The sequence below is a fragment of the Rhineura floridana genome, chromosome 10 (genome assembly GCF_030035675.1).
Source record: "Rhineura floridana isolate rRhiFlo1 chromosome 10, rRhiFlo1.hap2, whole genome shotgun sequence".
Classification (NCBI taxonomy): domain Eukaryota; kingdom Metazoa; phylum Chordata; class Lepidosauria; order Squamata; family Rhineuridae; genus Rhineura; species Rhineura floridana.
In genome coordinates this window covers 13236784-13253794 of record NC_084489.1, presented here as the reverse complement: position 1 = coordinate 13253794, position 17011 = coordinate 13236784, and the positions used below count along the sequence as shown (strand labels likewise).

General features: G+C 39.9%; 1 protein-coding gene across 7 annotated transcripts in view; it reads left to right on the top strand.

The window, feature by feature from the left end:
• BMPER (BMP binding endothelial regulator) overlaps positions 1–17011 on the top strand; it is a 284815-nt gene that overhangs the window by 170832 nt on the left and 96972 nt on the right. For all 7 annotated transcript variants that reach the window (XM_061587155.1, XM_061587151.1, XM_061587150.1 and 4 more), the window contains 2 exons: positions 5821–5866; positions 13389–13718. In XM_061587155.1, the coding sequence (XP_061443139.1) occupies positions 5821–5866; positions 13389–13718 (376 nt within the window). The remainder of the gene's footprint in view (positions 1–5820; positions 5867–13388; positions 13719–17011) is intronic.

Sequence of the window (17011 nt, the reverse complement as noted above, 5' to 3'; positions counted from 1 at the left end):
TTAGCCCTTTTAAAGAAATGTTATGGGGGGGGCATTGCTACGTTTCCAGGTTCAACTCTTGTCATATCCAGTTGAAAGAATCAGATAATAGCTAATAGGAAAGTAGTCTCTTGGCCGAAACCCTGGAAAGCTGCTGCCACAGATGCTTCATATGCATACCAATTAAACCCTAGTTAATAGCTTGCCCTGGTTGCACACTCTTCTGCTTCATTGCTTTCCGCTTGTGTGTGGAGGAAACATGCCATGATCTCTTCCTTAATATTTTGTCCAAACGAAGGATTGTGATTTGTTTTGCTTTCAACAAACCACATTTTGTAGCCAGTGGTTGTTCTTGGCTTCCTGATCATGGCTTGTTGGAACGAGCCACGCTCCCTGGTTTAGACATAATGCATAATCAGCCAGCCAACCTTGACCTTCCAAAATTTAACCTCTTAATTAGACTCTTAGGCTGGGATCCAAAGAACAGCACAATTAGTTCCAGGAGCCCAAAGGGGCTTTTGCCTTTTGTTTCTTATGCTACATGGCAAATCACTTGTAAAACCATGGTAGTTTTCAAAAGGAGTTTATGCTCTGGCATAAGGAGCCTGCTGTATAAAGACAAAAAAGTAAAAAAATCCTACTAGGCCTGCACAAGCCCTTGGGCATGCTTGAAGGAGCTCTTTGAATCTTGGCCATAAGTAACTAATTTGAGTGAAATTAATTAAAGTATTTTCTTTTTTTTTAAAAGATGTAAGCTGAGAATTCCAAAAAATCAAATAACACATGTTTCTTAATTTTAGTCACTGGTGCTCCTGCCAGAAGTTGTAACAAAGGTTTGGCCTCTTCAGAATATTAAATAAAGAATTGAATGTTGTCTTTATTTGAAATGCAGGAATAATGTACAGATTCAAATGAGATTAAAATGGCATTTGACTGTCTGCTGAGCCAGGAACACTGGACAATTTCTTCTGTCCTCAAAACATACACTGAAGCTGCAAGCAATAGGCCCCTATTTATTCTAAAGTGTGTTCCTAAAGGAATTAGGTTCTTTCCCCTCACTGGATTGGAGTCTAAAACATACTTTTAAAAGCCAGTATAGGCAAACTGGAGCCAGTGAGCCACTAGCTTCAATTAAAGTGGTTCATTTCCACTAAGCACTGACACAAAACCCAGACCATAAAAGTAGAAAGATACAACTCAGTTTTTATGAAGTACAAAGTAGGTATGTGCTAGAATTCTGCCCAATTTGAATTTGGTACCAAATTTTCCATTAATTCGCTTATTCAGTGTCGTTGCGGATCAGATTTTCCACGGCTATTTTCAGAATTTTTTAAAAAAAGAAATGTATGTCTAAAATATTCATATTAATATTGATATTTGTATTAATATTTCCTTCAATTTATCAATACTTCCTTTAATTTATCAACATTTTCTTTAAAATATCCGTATTTCCTTTAAAAATATTTATATTAATATCAACATTTTTTTCTGAGGGGGGGAAACAGATTAGTAAAAGCAGCAGATAGCAGACAAAGAGCAAACTCAAATCGATACCATCATCCTTTGCTTTCAAACTGGCAGTGGCCAACGAATCCCATCCCTAGTACAAAGTGAAGCAAATGCCCATGAGGCTTCCATACAACAACTGCCACAGAAGGCTAAAACTACAACAGAGATATAGTTACAAGTAAAATTGTACGACCTGGGAGACCAGGGTTTGAATCCCAACACAGCCATGAAGCTCACTGGGTGACCTTGGGCCAGTCACTGCCTCTCAGCCTCAGAGGAAAGCAATGGTAAACCACCTCTGAATACCGCTTACCATGAAAACCCTATTCATAGGGTCACTATAAGTCGGAATTGACTTGAAGGCAGTCCATTTCATTTTTTCCCCTGCAACCAAAAGTACACTTTCAGGTGGAAGCAAGGCCTGGATCTTTTTGGATCAGCCCAGGGTTAAGATTTATCCAATGGAACAAGCAAACTGTCCTGCTGTCTTGTCCAGGGAGTTCTTCAAAACCTTGTCTTCAACTGACACAATTGGAACTAATTTCATCCTATGTTCTCACTTGCTTATCTTCCACGTTACTTCTCCCTCTGTTACCTTCTTCCCTTCTCTCCTTATGCTAGAGTGTTCAATCCCCTGTGGTTGCAAAAATTGGCTGATGAACCCATGGTGGTCTTGGGCTGTTTCTTTAGCTATTACCTATTTGGCATGATACCTGCATGAAGTATCTCTGTAAGTGTCTGAGTGAGTCTCCCTCTAAAATGGAACTAAAGCATGATCTTTACTGTTTTCCTAATACCCCTCACCATCCAGCTTCACTATCCCCTATTGTACTTTTGACCTCCCCCCACTTCTTCTTTTGCTGCCAACTCTGCATCACCTTTCTGTATTCAGTTCAAATTTCAGCCTGTCATCATTTCTTTATGACACAATTTGCATATTCCACCCTTTGCTATATTTTTGTGAACTGCAAGCTTAAGGTGCACAAAACTCCACATAGATTCAGAGCAAAATGTTTCCTGGTGTCAAAAGCTTTGCTCACCCACATTGTGTCAGCTTGACCAGGCCTTTGCCACCATTCTTCTATAGGTATCCCAAAGTGCAAGCCACTGCATTAAGAGTGTGCAAGCCAACCCAAAACAGACTGCTTTCTTTATCTTCTACTTGCTCCTATAGGCCAACTTGCTTGCAGTGCTGCTTAGACCTCCAGGCACCTTCAACCTGTCCTGACTAGGTGACAGTTGGAGGAAGTCCTGGAATGTTGTTGTTGTTGCTCTTAATTTTACTTCTTTTGAGGTGACACCACCATTTGGGCCATGCAACATCTTTTAGAACAGCACCAAGAGTAGGGATGAGATCTGCATTTCTATGCTGGTTCAATTTTCACTCTGTTGAACTTCTTTCCAGTATCACTGCAGAAGGGATCAATCTTTGGTATTTCTGATAAATACCAATTCTTTTTTTCTGCAGAAATATCATTTTATAGTTTTTTTTAAAAAACTGATAGTTTCCTCAAAATATCAATATTGATATTAATATTTTGAGGGGAAATACCAATAATACCTATATTTTGAGGAAAATATTGATATTAATATTGATATCTTTAGATGAATTTTTGTAAAAAATTACTTCAGCTTCAGAAAACTGCTAAGAAAAAAACCAATCTGCGAGGACAAAAAATGTGCAAATAAATAGGAAATCCGGTGTCAAATTCAAATTTTGCAAAATTCGAGCGCGTCGCTAACCAAGAGTCAATGTGTGTTTGGGCTATCTGGCCTAAAACCCAGGGGCCACTTTCCTATACCTTTTTTCTTTATGCAGGTGTTGTACTTTCCTTTTCCTGTGTTACCTTGAAGCCTGTGCAAATTGTTCACTATATGAGTGGTGAATGCTAAAGAAACCTGTATAAATTAAAACTAATATGCCCCTAGTATACGGTATATATGGTATAATTTTAATACTGTTTATTACTGGCAAAAGAAATGCAAGAAGACAATAAGGGATGCTAAAAAAGAATTTGAGGAGCACATTGCTAAGAACATAAAAACCAACAACAAAAAATTCTATAAATACATTCAAAGCAGGAGACCATCTAGGGAGACAATTGGACCCTTGGATGATAAGGGAGTCAAAGGTGTACTAAAGAACGATAAGGAGATTGCAGAGAAGCTAAATGAATTCTTTGCATCTGTCTTCACAGCGGAAGATATAGGGCAGATCCCTGAACCTGAACTAACATTTGCAGGAAGGGATTCTGAGGAACTAAGACAAATAGTGGTAACGAGAGAGGAAGTTCTAAGCTTAATGGACAATATAAAAACTGACAAATCACCGGGCCCGGATGGCATCCACCCGAGAGTTCTCAAAGAACTCAAAGGTGAAATTGCTGATATGCTAACTAAAATATGTAACTTGTCCCTCGGGTCCTCCTCCGTGTCTGAGGACTGGAAAGTGGCAAATGTAACGTCAATCTTCAAAAAGGGATTCAGAGGGGATCCCGGAAATTACAGGCCAGTTAGCTTAACTTCTGTCCCTGGAAAACTGGTAGAAAGTATTATTAAAGCTAGATTAACCAAGCACATAGAAGAACAAGCCTTGCTGAAGCAGAGCCAGCATGGCTTCTGTAAGGGAAAGTCCTGTCTCAGTAACCTATTAGAATTCTTTGAGAGTGTCAACAAGCATATAGATCGAGGTGATCCAGTGGACATAGTGTACTTAGACTTTCAAAAAGCATTTGACAAGGTACCTCACCAAAGGCTTCTGAGGAAGCTTAGCAGTCATGGAATAAGAGGAGAGGTCCTCTTGTGGATAAGGAATTGGTTAAGAAGCAGAAAGCAGAGAGTAGGAATCAACGGACAGTTCTCCCAATGGAGGGCTGTAGAAAGTGGAGTCCCTCAAGGATCGGTATTGGGACCTGTACTTTTCAACTTGTTCATTAATGACCTAGAATTAGGAGTGAGCAGTGAAGTGGCCAAGTTTGCTGACGACACTAAATTGTTCAGGGTTGTTAAAACAAAAAGGGATTGCGAAGAGCTCCAAAAAGACCTCTCCAAACTGAGTGAATGGGCAGAAAAATGGCAAATGCAATTCAATATAAACAAGTGTAAAATTATGCATATTGGAGCAAAAAATCTTAATTTCACATATACGCTCATGGGGTCTGAACTGGCGGTGACCGACCAGGAGAGAGACCTCGGGGTTGTAGTGGACAGCACGATGAAAATGTCGACCCAGTGTGCGGCAGCTGTGAAAAAGGCAAATTCCATGCTAGCAATAATTAGGAAAGGTATTGAAAGTAAAACAGCCGATATCATAATGCCGTTGTATAAATCTATGGTGCGGCCGCATTTGGAATACTGTGTACAGTTCTGGTCGCCTCATCTCAAAAAGGATATTCTAGAGTTGGAAAAGGTTCAGAAGAGGGCAACCAGAATGATCAAGGGGATGGAGCGACTCTGTTACGAGGAAAGGTTGCAGCATTTGGGGCTTTTTAGTTTAGAGAAAAGGCGGGTCAGAGGAGACATGATAGAAGTGTATAAAATTATGCATGGCATTGAGAAAGTGGATAGAGAAAAGTTCTTCTCCCTCTCTCATAATACTAGAACTCGTGGACATTCAAAGAAGCTGAATGTTGGAAGATTCAGGACAGACAAAAGGAAGTACTTCTTTACTCAGCGCATAGTTAAACTATGGAATTTGCTCCCACAAGATGCAGTAATGGCCACCAGCTTGGATGGCTTTAAAAGAAGATTAGACAAATTCATGGAGGACAGGGCTATCAATGGCTACTAGCCATGATGGCTGTGCTCGGCCACCCTAGTCAGAGGCAGCATGCTTCTGAAAACCAGTTGCCGGAAGCCTCAGGAGGGGAGAGTGTTCTTGCACTCGGGTCCTGCTTGCGGGCTTCCCCCAGGCACCTGGTTGGCCACTGTGAGAACAGGATGCTGGACTAGATGGGCCACTGGCCTGATCCAGCAGGCTCTTCTTATGTTCTTATGTTCTTATTGAGTATTTGGGGGTTCCTTTTTTTTTACTGCTAAATCAAGTTTACCCTAATATGGGGATTTCTTTTTCTTTCACTGTATTATAGTCATAGTAGATATTTATTTCTGTGAGCATGGCATTAACTGACATGGAAATTATAGAAAGGGCTTTTTTATGTTGGTCATAGATCTGTATATAGATACATAGCTGTGGAAGGATCCGTATGAAAATGACATGAAGGCACCAAGTTCCCTTGTTTCTGAGTTTTTCTGTATTTGCAGAATATATCCATTGCTCCAGATATGTCCTCCCCCCCAAAATTAAATATTGTTTATATTTATCCCATTTAGGGAAAGATCCTCAACCGAAAAGGATGCTGTCCCATTTGCACTGAAAGTAAGTTCATTCTTCACATTTTTCAAGCATTTATTCGTCAGAAAAAGGGTATAGATTGTCATACATATCATCTTCTACATTTTGTAATAGAAGTATTTTATGGCAGGATTTAGATTGTTTATAAATGATGAAGAGCATATTTGTCACCTTCAATATTTCTTCACAGAAGTCCTGATAATTTTGTCATTCCTTGTTTGCATTCAAACTGGTTCTCAAGCATTAAAATCGACACCCTACAATGGTAAGGCAGATGACATACTGCCTGAGGGTTTAAAGAAATGTGCATGTGTGTGCACATAGGCAGATAGATATAGATATGTGTTTACATTAATAATACCATATTATTTACAAACTCTTCTGTTATGCTAATGGAAACAGGACAGGACATCCCCAGTCCTGTTTCTATTAGGGTAATACAGCAAAACTGATTGCTAAAAGTATTCAAAACTGAAGACAAGCTAGCCCAAATCAGTTGTAAGTATTTTAAGAGAATGAGTGATGAACCTAGAAATCCCTGCTTCATGCCCTGTTCTCTCAGCCTCAGCCCTTCATCTACATATGTATGGGTATAATAATGTTAGCCTAGCATATAGGTTCATTGTAAGGAGCATTGTGATAATGTGTGTGAAGGTTTTTGAGCATTTAGGAAAAGTGCTCTCTGTGTATGTATGAATAATTTTGCACTTGCTTTACCTGCTGAGCATGAAAATAGAAGCATCTGCCCATATGTCTGAAGTCTAATTTCTAAACTGCTTATTAAAGCAAGGATAGCAAATTCAAGAATCACATTGTTCTTTTGCTTGCCCACCAAAAATATAACATTCATTCAATTATATAAGATTCACATTTATAAGGACTTACTTGTTTGATACAGCAGTTAATTTCAGCATAAAGATCTGGCACTGTGTGACCTTCATGGAAGCCAGTTTGGGACAGAACAAGGTACTACAGCCTGGGAGACCAGGGTTCGAATCCCCACACAGCCATGAAGCTCACTGCGTGACCTTGGGCCAGTCACTGCCTTTCAGCCTCATGAAAACCCTATTCACAGGGTTGCCATAAGTTGGAATCGACTTGAAGACAGTACATTTTTTTTCATGCATGCTAGAGTGTAAAATATAAGTACATGGAATCAAGTATTCAAGGCAAGCACTTCTTCCATTTAGAGGAACTATTATTCAAGAATGGCAGGTGGAAAAGGATTGGACTGCCACTTTTGAGATTTTTTTAAAGATTTGTACCAAATTCAACAAATATATGTCCTTTGCTCTTGATGGAGCACATCCAAATTTGTACCCAAGTATAAATAGGCAAGTACGAAAAGTAAAGTGAAAATTGGACTTCTAGAAACTGAGGAATCTTTTATAGAATTCTTGTTCAGGGGTTTGAAGTGATAAATGCAATTACTTTTCAAAGGGCAAGTTCATATATGATGTGCATCATTCAGTTTCTCTGCACTTGATTACTTGTAGCTGAATGTGTAAGAGAAAATGACGAGGTGCGCCTGGCGCCAACACTAGTATCTTTTTGGCGCCAGGTCAAGACTTTCCTCTTCTCCCAGGCATTTTAACATGTGTTTTATACTGTTTAATTTTTAAATTGTGTTTGAATTGTTTTTATAAGATCTGTTTTAAATTGTATTTGTTTTAATGTTTTTAGTTACTGTAAACCACCCAGAGAGCTTCGGCTATGGGGCGGTATACAAATACAATAAATAAATAAATAAATTCCAGTGGAATACGATTGAGTTTGAGATGACATGAAGTGATATCAAATGTTCTGTCGGTTGCATCTGATCTGTGATTGCCCATTCACATATGCAAGCAATCACATGATGTGGATGAAGATGCATTTTTGAACTCTTTCATACAACTGCTACCTTCAGTGTTCTTCCTGGACCAGTCTGTTTGCTCTTGTTGGGACATTAGTGCCTAGCCCACTGAGGCAGAATGCCTTGGTCACATTTCTATCATAGCCAGACGGTTGTCAAGTAATCTCCTTCCTCACAAAAGACAACCTTTGATAAACAGCCCAGGCATTTAAGAAATAGTCTGGACCTAGCAGTCAATAACTCTGACTTCTTGAATTGGGGTTTGATGTTTTAAAATATTGCTGAGGAAATGAGTGAGACACAGGTTCATTTACAAAGATGTGAATGCATAATTTTGGAAAAGGGAATGGTTTACTTTCTCCAAAGAAATCAAATGCTAAAAGTTAGGCCTCTCCAAAATTGATTTATAAGGCAGCATGGAGGTATCTGGTAAACAAAATATGGTGTATGAGAAATCTACTGGAGTACAGATGAATGTACAAGAGAAAATGAAAAGAGAGCAGCCAATAAACATTCAAATAGGAAGAATTCCTTGGACACCACCTTGGAAATAGGGTATGATTGACAATGGCTTGAATTACAGCAGATTCATATTTCTAAAGATATTCACCCTGGCTCTCCTTTCCATCACAGTTAATCCATTGTGGCCGTCGATTTAAACATTGTGAGGTGCGATTAATAGTTGCAAAATATCAGACTGATAATGAGAGAAACTTCACTGGATGATTTTCCACATAATTTAATGCAGTTTGTAGTCTTCCTAGGCTATAATGAAAATATTTATAGATGGAAAGTCAGTAGGATTAAACAAAGAGGGTGGGAATTGCTCTTTCTGAAATACTTTAACTGAATTACAAAGCACTATGTTTTAAATCTTGGTGGTTTGTAATTTTGGTTAAATTAAGAACAATTAACTTTAAATTGTTACACGATGCTCCCTTGTGTATTATATAAACAAGAGCCCTTAACATGTGGGAAACCAGAGGCAATATGTCTTTACCACCAAGCGGTGGGCACATCATCGTAAAATAACAGCAATGATATGACAAGTGGCGCAGTGGCTTCATTAGGAACAAATTGCACTTGTAGCTGTGGGAAAGTGACTCATCTGAGGAACCGAGAAATAAAACGGTCCATCGTGTGTTTCTGTCTCAGCACCTACTGAAATCAATATGAGCTTTTCTAATGCCAGTGGAAGGGTTCAGAACACAATAGCTGACTTTCCCACTGAGTTTATAGCTAAGAGCATGATGGAAACCCTCCTGCTCCTTCTATTGTAAGTCAGCAGGCCAGGCAGAGCACCAAAATAAAATGGTATTTCCAAAATGATGGATTGCCTCTCACCGTAGAAGACTTATGGTTCCATTGCTAGGTTTTTGGGTGGTAGGATTTGGAATAACAACAAGGAGGTGTGAGGTATTATGGAGGTTAAGCCCTCAGGCAAGGTGGATTAACAGGAAGTTGGATCCTAAACAAAACAGGTGGTTCTTGTCTTACAGTTCACAACTAACTACACCAGATCCTACCAGAAACAAAAAATAATGCATAGTCTAGAAGCTGATAGTATATTTTTTCTTTTTCACCCCCATTGTTTTGTGGTGCTCTTGTTAGCAAATCACAGCAGTTGTGTTAGTCTAGCAGCTGATGTCTCTGACAACCTTGTGCCTCATGATTACTTCATACATACTTTTCTTACAGCTTTATGCTGGACTTGATCCATCCAGAGTTATTCTGTTTGTTTAAGTTTTATTGGTTTCAATGGGGAAAAGTTAGGCATATGCCCCTTTTTCACACTGAACCAGTGGGACTCCAAAGTGCTTGATTTGGGCAAGTTTACACCCAGATTACTAAAAATGCATATTTTACTTGTTTTCAGAAGCCATGGTTTATTATGTATAATAATAATAGGTACATTTTATATACTATCAAATTTTTAGTGCTGTCTTGTTTATTATGTAAACAGTTTTGTGACATGCATCACCCTGTTCTAAATATTTTCAGTGGCATAACTGCCTATGATGCAACTTTGCCACAGTGCCAGGCCACCATCATACGTGGTGTTACTGTGCTGGTTTTGTATTTGGTACATCTCAACTAAAGGCGGCTCCACATTTTACCCAGCAAATATGTACAGTGAAGCTGAGGGAAATATACAGGCATCTTTAAATACCATATAGATGCATCTGAAGACACTGGACCATTCCAGACATGTATACATTGATGCTTGTTCAAGCATGTAAGATATCCATGCCAGTGTATATGCGCCAAGTGTGGAGTTATCCTTAGTATATGCTTCCTGTAGTAGAGCAATTGTGTTGGTAATGTGTGTAGAGGCATGTTCTTTTTTTATTTATAAAATGGGGAATTTATTTCAGTGCCACTCTGCATGTGATATTGCTAGCTTTCAACTTAATGCCCCTCCTCCTTTGATTTATTTTATTTATTTATTCATTCATTGAATTTATTAGTCGCCCATCTGGCTGGTTATCCAACCACTCTGGGCGACGTGCAAAATAAAACATCCAAATACACAAGACTATTTCACTTTAAGATCAGCGTCTTGCTTTGATGCTGAAGCCTGATTCACATTTTGGCTGCGTTGTGTTTCATTTTTGTTTTTTAAAAGCCAAGTCTTATTGAGTTATGTATGTGTGAACAAATTACTATCCATTCTGTTTTTAATGACATATTTTTACTCAGAAAGAAAGATCCAAATCCCTGTTAGTTATGGTTTATATAATATTTTCCTTGGCTGCTATAAATTAACTGCAAGCCCTGCGTCAAGAGTATGTTACATCTGGACACTTTGGAATTAACTTGACTGCTTGGGTGTTCCGTCCCTTCTTTCCTTTCATACAGATAGTGCAAGTCTTGAATTCCAGTGCTCCCCACCTGCAAGATGGTCATCACCCTAATATGGTCATTTCTTTCTTTTGCATTGTGACATGTGGGTTGTTACATACCACGAAAACAGTCCAAAAATCCTTCGGAATTCCTTCCAATGGCTAAGTAATGTAGAATATCAACTCACCATATCATGAGCTCTTAAACTGAGAGTGCTAAGTCCAAGGATAACTAAACTGTATGATCTATTTAGATTTTTAGATTTGGGATAGTGGGTGCTGCTGAGTAAGAAGTAAATTGGGAAAGAAATGGAACATTCACGGTGTGTATTTGCAAATCAGCTGGTACACTGTTTGGCCCTATGCCTGGGTGGCCCTTGTGAATCTGGGAAAGGATTTCATGTAGTGAGGATGGTGGAACAAAGAGGATATTTTGACAGCAACAGAGAATGCAGAGAAAGTCACATTCATTTTAATGGGAGAAAACTAAGCAGGTGATTATCTCTCTCCCATTGAAATCAGTGAAACTTCCAAGTGCTGTATCCAACGAAGTCATCCTGTTAGCACAAGGGTGTCTGCCTGTACAACAGGATTTCTCCTCCCCACATGCCGGTGAAATTTGTCCCAGAGGGCTGGGGGAACCCCTCCAACATATGCAGAGGCAGAGGGAGTCTCGTTGTGCAGTCCTTGCTCTAATGGGATAACTTTGTTGGATACAATCCTTTGGGTTGTGCCATGTGACCCTAACATGTTTGTGTGGAATTCTACTTGCCCTTTGAAATCTGCTTTTACTAGCAAACATATTTTTGGCCTCAAAGCCTAAACACTTACCTAATTGCCCACTAAATCTGGATTAATTCAAGATGCAGGGGTGCAAGCAATGTTGTGGCTCTGTGGCTAAACCATGACCCTGATGACCTGCCAGGAAAGGCTAGACAGGGCTTGATTTATACCAGAACTCATAAGAGCTCTGCCCTGACATCTGTTTTGTATATCAGGGCTTAATCCTGGAACATTTGAAGTAAGTTTAAATGAAAGTGCTCCTGAACATATATTAAATGCATTTCCCTCAATCTTGAGTAAGTGTGGAGAGACCCTACACACAAGGGATAAAGGGAAGGGCCTCCTCATCAGAGGTAGTTGTATCCAGACAGACTTGAACCCATCACTATTTTTCCTAGAAATTAAGCACTGCTTCTTCCTGATTCCTACATTTTTTCAGGTTTAGTCATACTCTGAGGCTTCCACATAGGATACCACACAGAGAGGTGGGAGGTAATCCAGTAATTCTTGTTCATGATGGACTGAATCAATGTGTGGCCACATGGGGGTCAGAAGGAAGCATCAGAGCAACATCAAAAAGGTGGAGGGCAAGTGCCCTCTGTAACCATACTAAATAAATAGACAGTAATAAAGACTGGGGAGAGTTGAGGTTTCAGTGCTGCTCCTATTGATTTTCTAAATGAATTGTTAGAGGTTTTATTGAATTGCTTTCATTTTGATGATTTTGGGGTTATCATTTGTAATTCAGCTATGGTGATACGTCAGTGGTAAATGTATCAGACAATTTACAAGGACTTTCCTATGTATATTGTCTTCACTGCTCCAGTTCATATGATCAGGCCATTGGGGACATCATAAAATTTTATATCTTCTTTAGCAAATCTGGTGGTAGTTATTTGAGAGACTAGGCATTTAAAGCAGAGTTAAGCATGTTTAAGACCATTTATTTCAGTGGGCTCATCAAATGTACTTAATTTTGAGTTGGACTGTGGCTTTAATATCTCTCATCTTCTAAAGAATAATAATTAAGTGAGGGGGAGACATGATAGAAGTTTATAAAATTATGTATACTGTGGAGAAAGTGAAGGGAGATGCATTTTTCTCCCTCTTCCAACCACTAGAAAAAAGGGGCACTCAACAGAACTGATTTACAAGACAGCAGAAAAAAGTATGTCTTTACATAAAGCGTGCCATGTGAACATAAAAAGAGCTTTGATGGATCAGATTAGAGGCCTATTTAGTCCAGCATCCCGTTTCCCATAACAGTGGCCAACCAGTTGCCTTTGGGAAGCCCATAAGCAGGACATGATGTTGGGAGCTCATTCCCGCTGCTGTTACCCAGTATTGGCATTCAGAGGTCTCTGATCCTGGAGGCAGCATATAGCAAACAGCACTAGTAGCCATTGTGAGCCTTTATCCTCCATGAGTTTGTCTAATCCCCCTCTGAAGCCATCTAGATTGGTGACCATCGCCACATCTTGTGGTAAAGAATTTCTTAGTTTGACTATGCACTGTGTGAAGATGAATTTCATTTTGTCAGTCCTGCATCTTCTGCCTGCATCTTCTGCCATTCAGCTTCATTGGATGAGCGTGAGTGCTAGGATTATGAAAGAGGGAGAAAAACTCCCACACTGGACAGAGTAAGTGTACATAGGAATTGAATGCCAAAGCTGCAGTATGCAATTTATGGATTCTCCTTCCACCTATCATTTTACGTAAACCTAAGAGCCTACTGGGGATCCTGCAGATGGTGTGTCCATGGCAGGACTATATTTTGTCAGTTAAGAGCCATTTCATGGCAGCAAAGCCAGGTTTCTCACTGCATGTACCCTTGAAAGGGAGCGGCAACCAATCGTGCACCTCTGATGAGTGTATGGCTTTCACTTTTCCAATCATGTGCTTGTTTCATTTACAAATTATATTTTTACTTTTTAGATACATACATAAAACAGATAATGTATGAAGTGGCCCTAAATGATAGAAGACCCTTTATATTCATATAATCCCTGCCTTTCCAAATGTAAAAATTGGTCTTGATGGTGCTTTTGTTTCTCACTCACTGCAGAGCCTGGAGTTTGCACTGTATTTGGAGACCCCCACTACAACACTTTTGATGGACGGACATTTAACTTTCAGGGAACGTGTCAGTACGTTTTGACGAAAGACTGCTCCTCCTCTACCTCGCCCTTCCAGGTGCTGGTGAAGAACGATGCCCGGAGGACTCGCTCTTTCTCCTGGACAAAATCTGTAGACCTTGTGCTGGGCAGCAGCACTATCAGCCTCCATCAGCACCTCACAGTGAAGTGGAATGGGACACGGATATCCCTACCCTACGACACACCACACTTTCACATCGACTTGGAAGGCTATCTATTGAAAGTGACAACCAAAGCAGGTGGGGATGTGATGAGTGCCCGTGTTATACTTCTGGGTACACAATGATGACATAAGTATGACATACAGCATAAGGATGCTTTTGTTTTGTCTTGACTCCAAAACCGGCTTGTTTGTTTATGGAAAAAAGTTGTACGCCATTCTTTGAGTATAGAATAGATAGTTAGCAACATGAAAAAAATCAATAAACATTTTAAGCCAAAAAAGTGAGAGTGCAGCAGATGGACAGATCAGCTTATTTCTGTTCTGTGTCAGTTTTGCATGTACTCAATCATAGGTCTGTTCTGTCCCTTTTTTGTTTGTTGACATTTTTTGTGGGAAGGGGAATTCACAAAAAACCATATTTTGCCCTAAAGTACACATTTTGTATGCATTCATTCCCTAAAAGACATTTTTGTGCTTTTTAGTTCCTCCCTCCCTAAAATATACTTTCTTCTGTAAAATGCTCATTTTTGTGTGCATTTTTTAAAAATTAAAGCTGCATAGTAAAATTCAGATAAATGCATAATCTGATTGCTGCATTTTGATCCATGATTCTACATATAAGTCCAGGACCAGCAAATTAGGTTGGTTTGCTTTAAAACACAGATCAAAGAGATTTCTCCTCCATCCCTATATAAAACATCAGAATCAGCATAAAAACTAAGGTTATTTTAAAAAGTCCACCTAAACAGAATTGCCTTCACAAGGCAGAAACTAAAAAGTGAAGGAGGGCGTAAATTTCTTGCAGGATAGAATTCCATAGGTGGGCTGTGGCTTTAGAAAGGGTCCTCTTGCACAGCCTAGCATCAACTTGTCTTGGGATGTAGAGAAGGTGCAGGCAGTATGGTATAGGAGGAGGCAGTCCTTCAGGTAGCCTGAACTCAAGCCTTTTGAAGTGCACTTGGTAACATATTTGTAACCTATGCAGGAACTGTTCTAAAATGGGTGTAATATGCTCACACGGCCATGTTCCTTTGAACATTCTCATTCAAAGGAATGTCCATTCTTTTTGAAGCTTCTGGAACCTCTTTGGAGGCAGCCCCATGTGCAGTGTGCTAGTGTAGTCCATGGATTGCATTAGTCCATGTCTAAACAAGCAATGCACTTGGAACCTATATGCTTATTTCTGTTGGTTTCCTCATTTGTTTTCATTTCTAGACTTCCATTCCAAGGGCAACATATTAAAATCAGAAAACAATATAACACCTATTAACATCAAAATAAAATGCTGGAATTGTTTTTAAATGTGCTGGCTATGAAAAACCACCCCCAAATTAAAATGTCCTGCCATCTTGCCACACAAGATGTTCAAGCTCAGTCCTGGAAAATTCTTCAGGGAAGGGAGTTCCACAGCTATGGGGGATTGATCCAGAATGCCTCCCAGTGGTCTACTGATAGTATTGTCAGGGGAACACACTCAGTTCCTCTTAAAGATCATGATGCAACAAATTAGATAACGTCTCTGGTATTTGATGATGATATTTTATGTATTTGTATGAATTTACCTGGCCAACTTGGTTATTCTAAGCTTCTTTTAGATCTAGTGGGAGGTAAAACAGGTTGTGATTTTTATAAATAAAACGAATAAGGGAGAAAGCAACCTCCAAGATATTCCTGCTCAACTGGGAGTTGCCAAATTGAACACCCCCCGCAAAGCATGTATTGTGGACCACTTGCTGTTTTTATACTTTCCTTGGACTGCCAATACAGGAAAGCTGCCAGTCATCTGACAGGCCAAAATACATGACTGGTGGGTTGAATTTAGCTTAGTAGGCCACAAGCTATTCTAATACATTTATGTCCAAGCCATTTAGGGCTTCTAGGTCATACCAATACAAATTATAGGCAAGCTAAAATATGTTGCAGTTAATTAGAGCATCCCCATGAGACATGCCAAAGGAGAAATTCACTTGCTAGCTTTAATCCAATATATGTATGTGTGTGTATTCATGTGCTGTGCTCTGTCAATGGCTGTTCAGAGTCAATGTTTCTAGCTGCATTTTTTCTGCTTCCACTGAAGTCTGAAGATGCTCACTTGGATCAGTGCTGAAATGTGGGAGCTAATTGCCAAATAGGACATTTGCTTTTCCTGCCCAATTAGCATTGTTTCCTATAAGCATCCACAAAATAGTGAGCTGTATACATCCAGAATGCACACTGGAATGAATCTGATATGCGAAACCTGAGGGCAATGCTTATCCAGTATCTAGCAGTATTTTGCTGTGATAGGATTTTCTGGGCTCTAGATACATTACCTAGAGCTGTGGTATTCAAACTATATTCAGGAATTTTTTTCTGCCTTTTTCTGGACACCTTTTTTGGACAAGGAAGTACTATGCATCAGCCATGAAACCCCCTAGAGGCATGTTTTGTGGGGCATAGTCAGTGTGTTATAATCAACAACTTTATTGTATTGGCCTTGACAATTTCCAGATACAATTTCCAATACAAAAAGTTGCTGTAAAATCTACCCTATAAAATCTTTCTGCCTTAGTGTCCTGTTCTCACCAGGCTCCTTGGGAGGTAAGAGATTTCCCAGCACTAATGCAGATGAGAGCAACAGCAAAGCAGAAATCAGGGCCAGTCCAAAGTCAGAGACCGGAGTCCACAACAACAAAGGGGTCAGGCAAGAAGCAAGGTCAGAGCAGACCAAGGTCAGGAACCAAGCAGTCCGTGGGCAACTTAGGGTAAGGGCAAGGCAAGAGGCAGGTCCAGAATGGTCCAAGGTTGGGTCTGGAGTCAACAGACAACCAGCAGACAAGTGAAATACAGAGCTGGTATATAGGCAATGTTCCAGCAGCTCTTCCAGCCTATCACTGGGGTTTTTAATGTTCGAGCTGCTGGAACCACATCCCAAACCTCAGCAGACTCCTATCAATCACCTGCAGTCAGTCCTTTACTCCCAAGGACTCCCGGACTTCAGTTGAGCACTCCTCCAGATGGGCCAGGACTCCAGCTGGCATTTGAGGGAATGCCTTTCCCTTGGGCTTGGGACCATTGAGCCTCCATGTCAGAGGCCAAACTTGCCCCAGGTGCAGACAGTCCATCCTGGGCCTCATCATAGGACCCTGGCTCCTCCTCACTCTCAGGTGGAACCTGAGCCAGAGCTAGGTCCAAGACTCAAGCCTTCTCTGATGAGGACTCTTATGAGGACTGATGGGACCTGACAATAATTCTTTGTTTCATCTATTCTGTACAATAAAATCATATCTTAAACTAAAAAAAGCCTGTAGTTGATTATATAAAGGGATCCTCTGCATTAACTACCCAGTTCCTTTCCATTTCTGTCACCTGAAGTTTCCTTACAGCTAA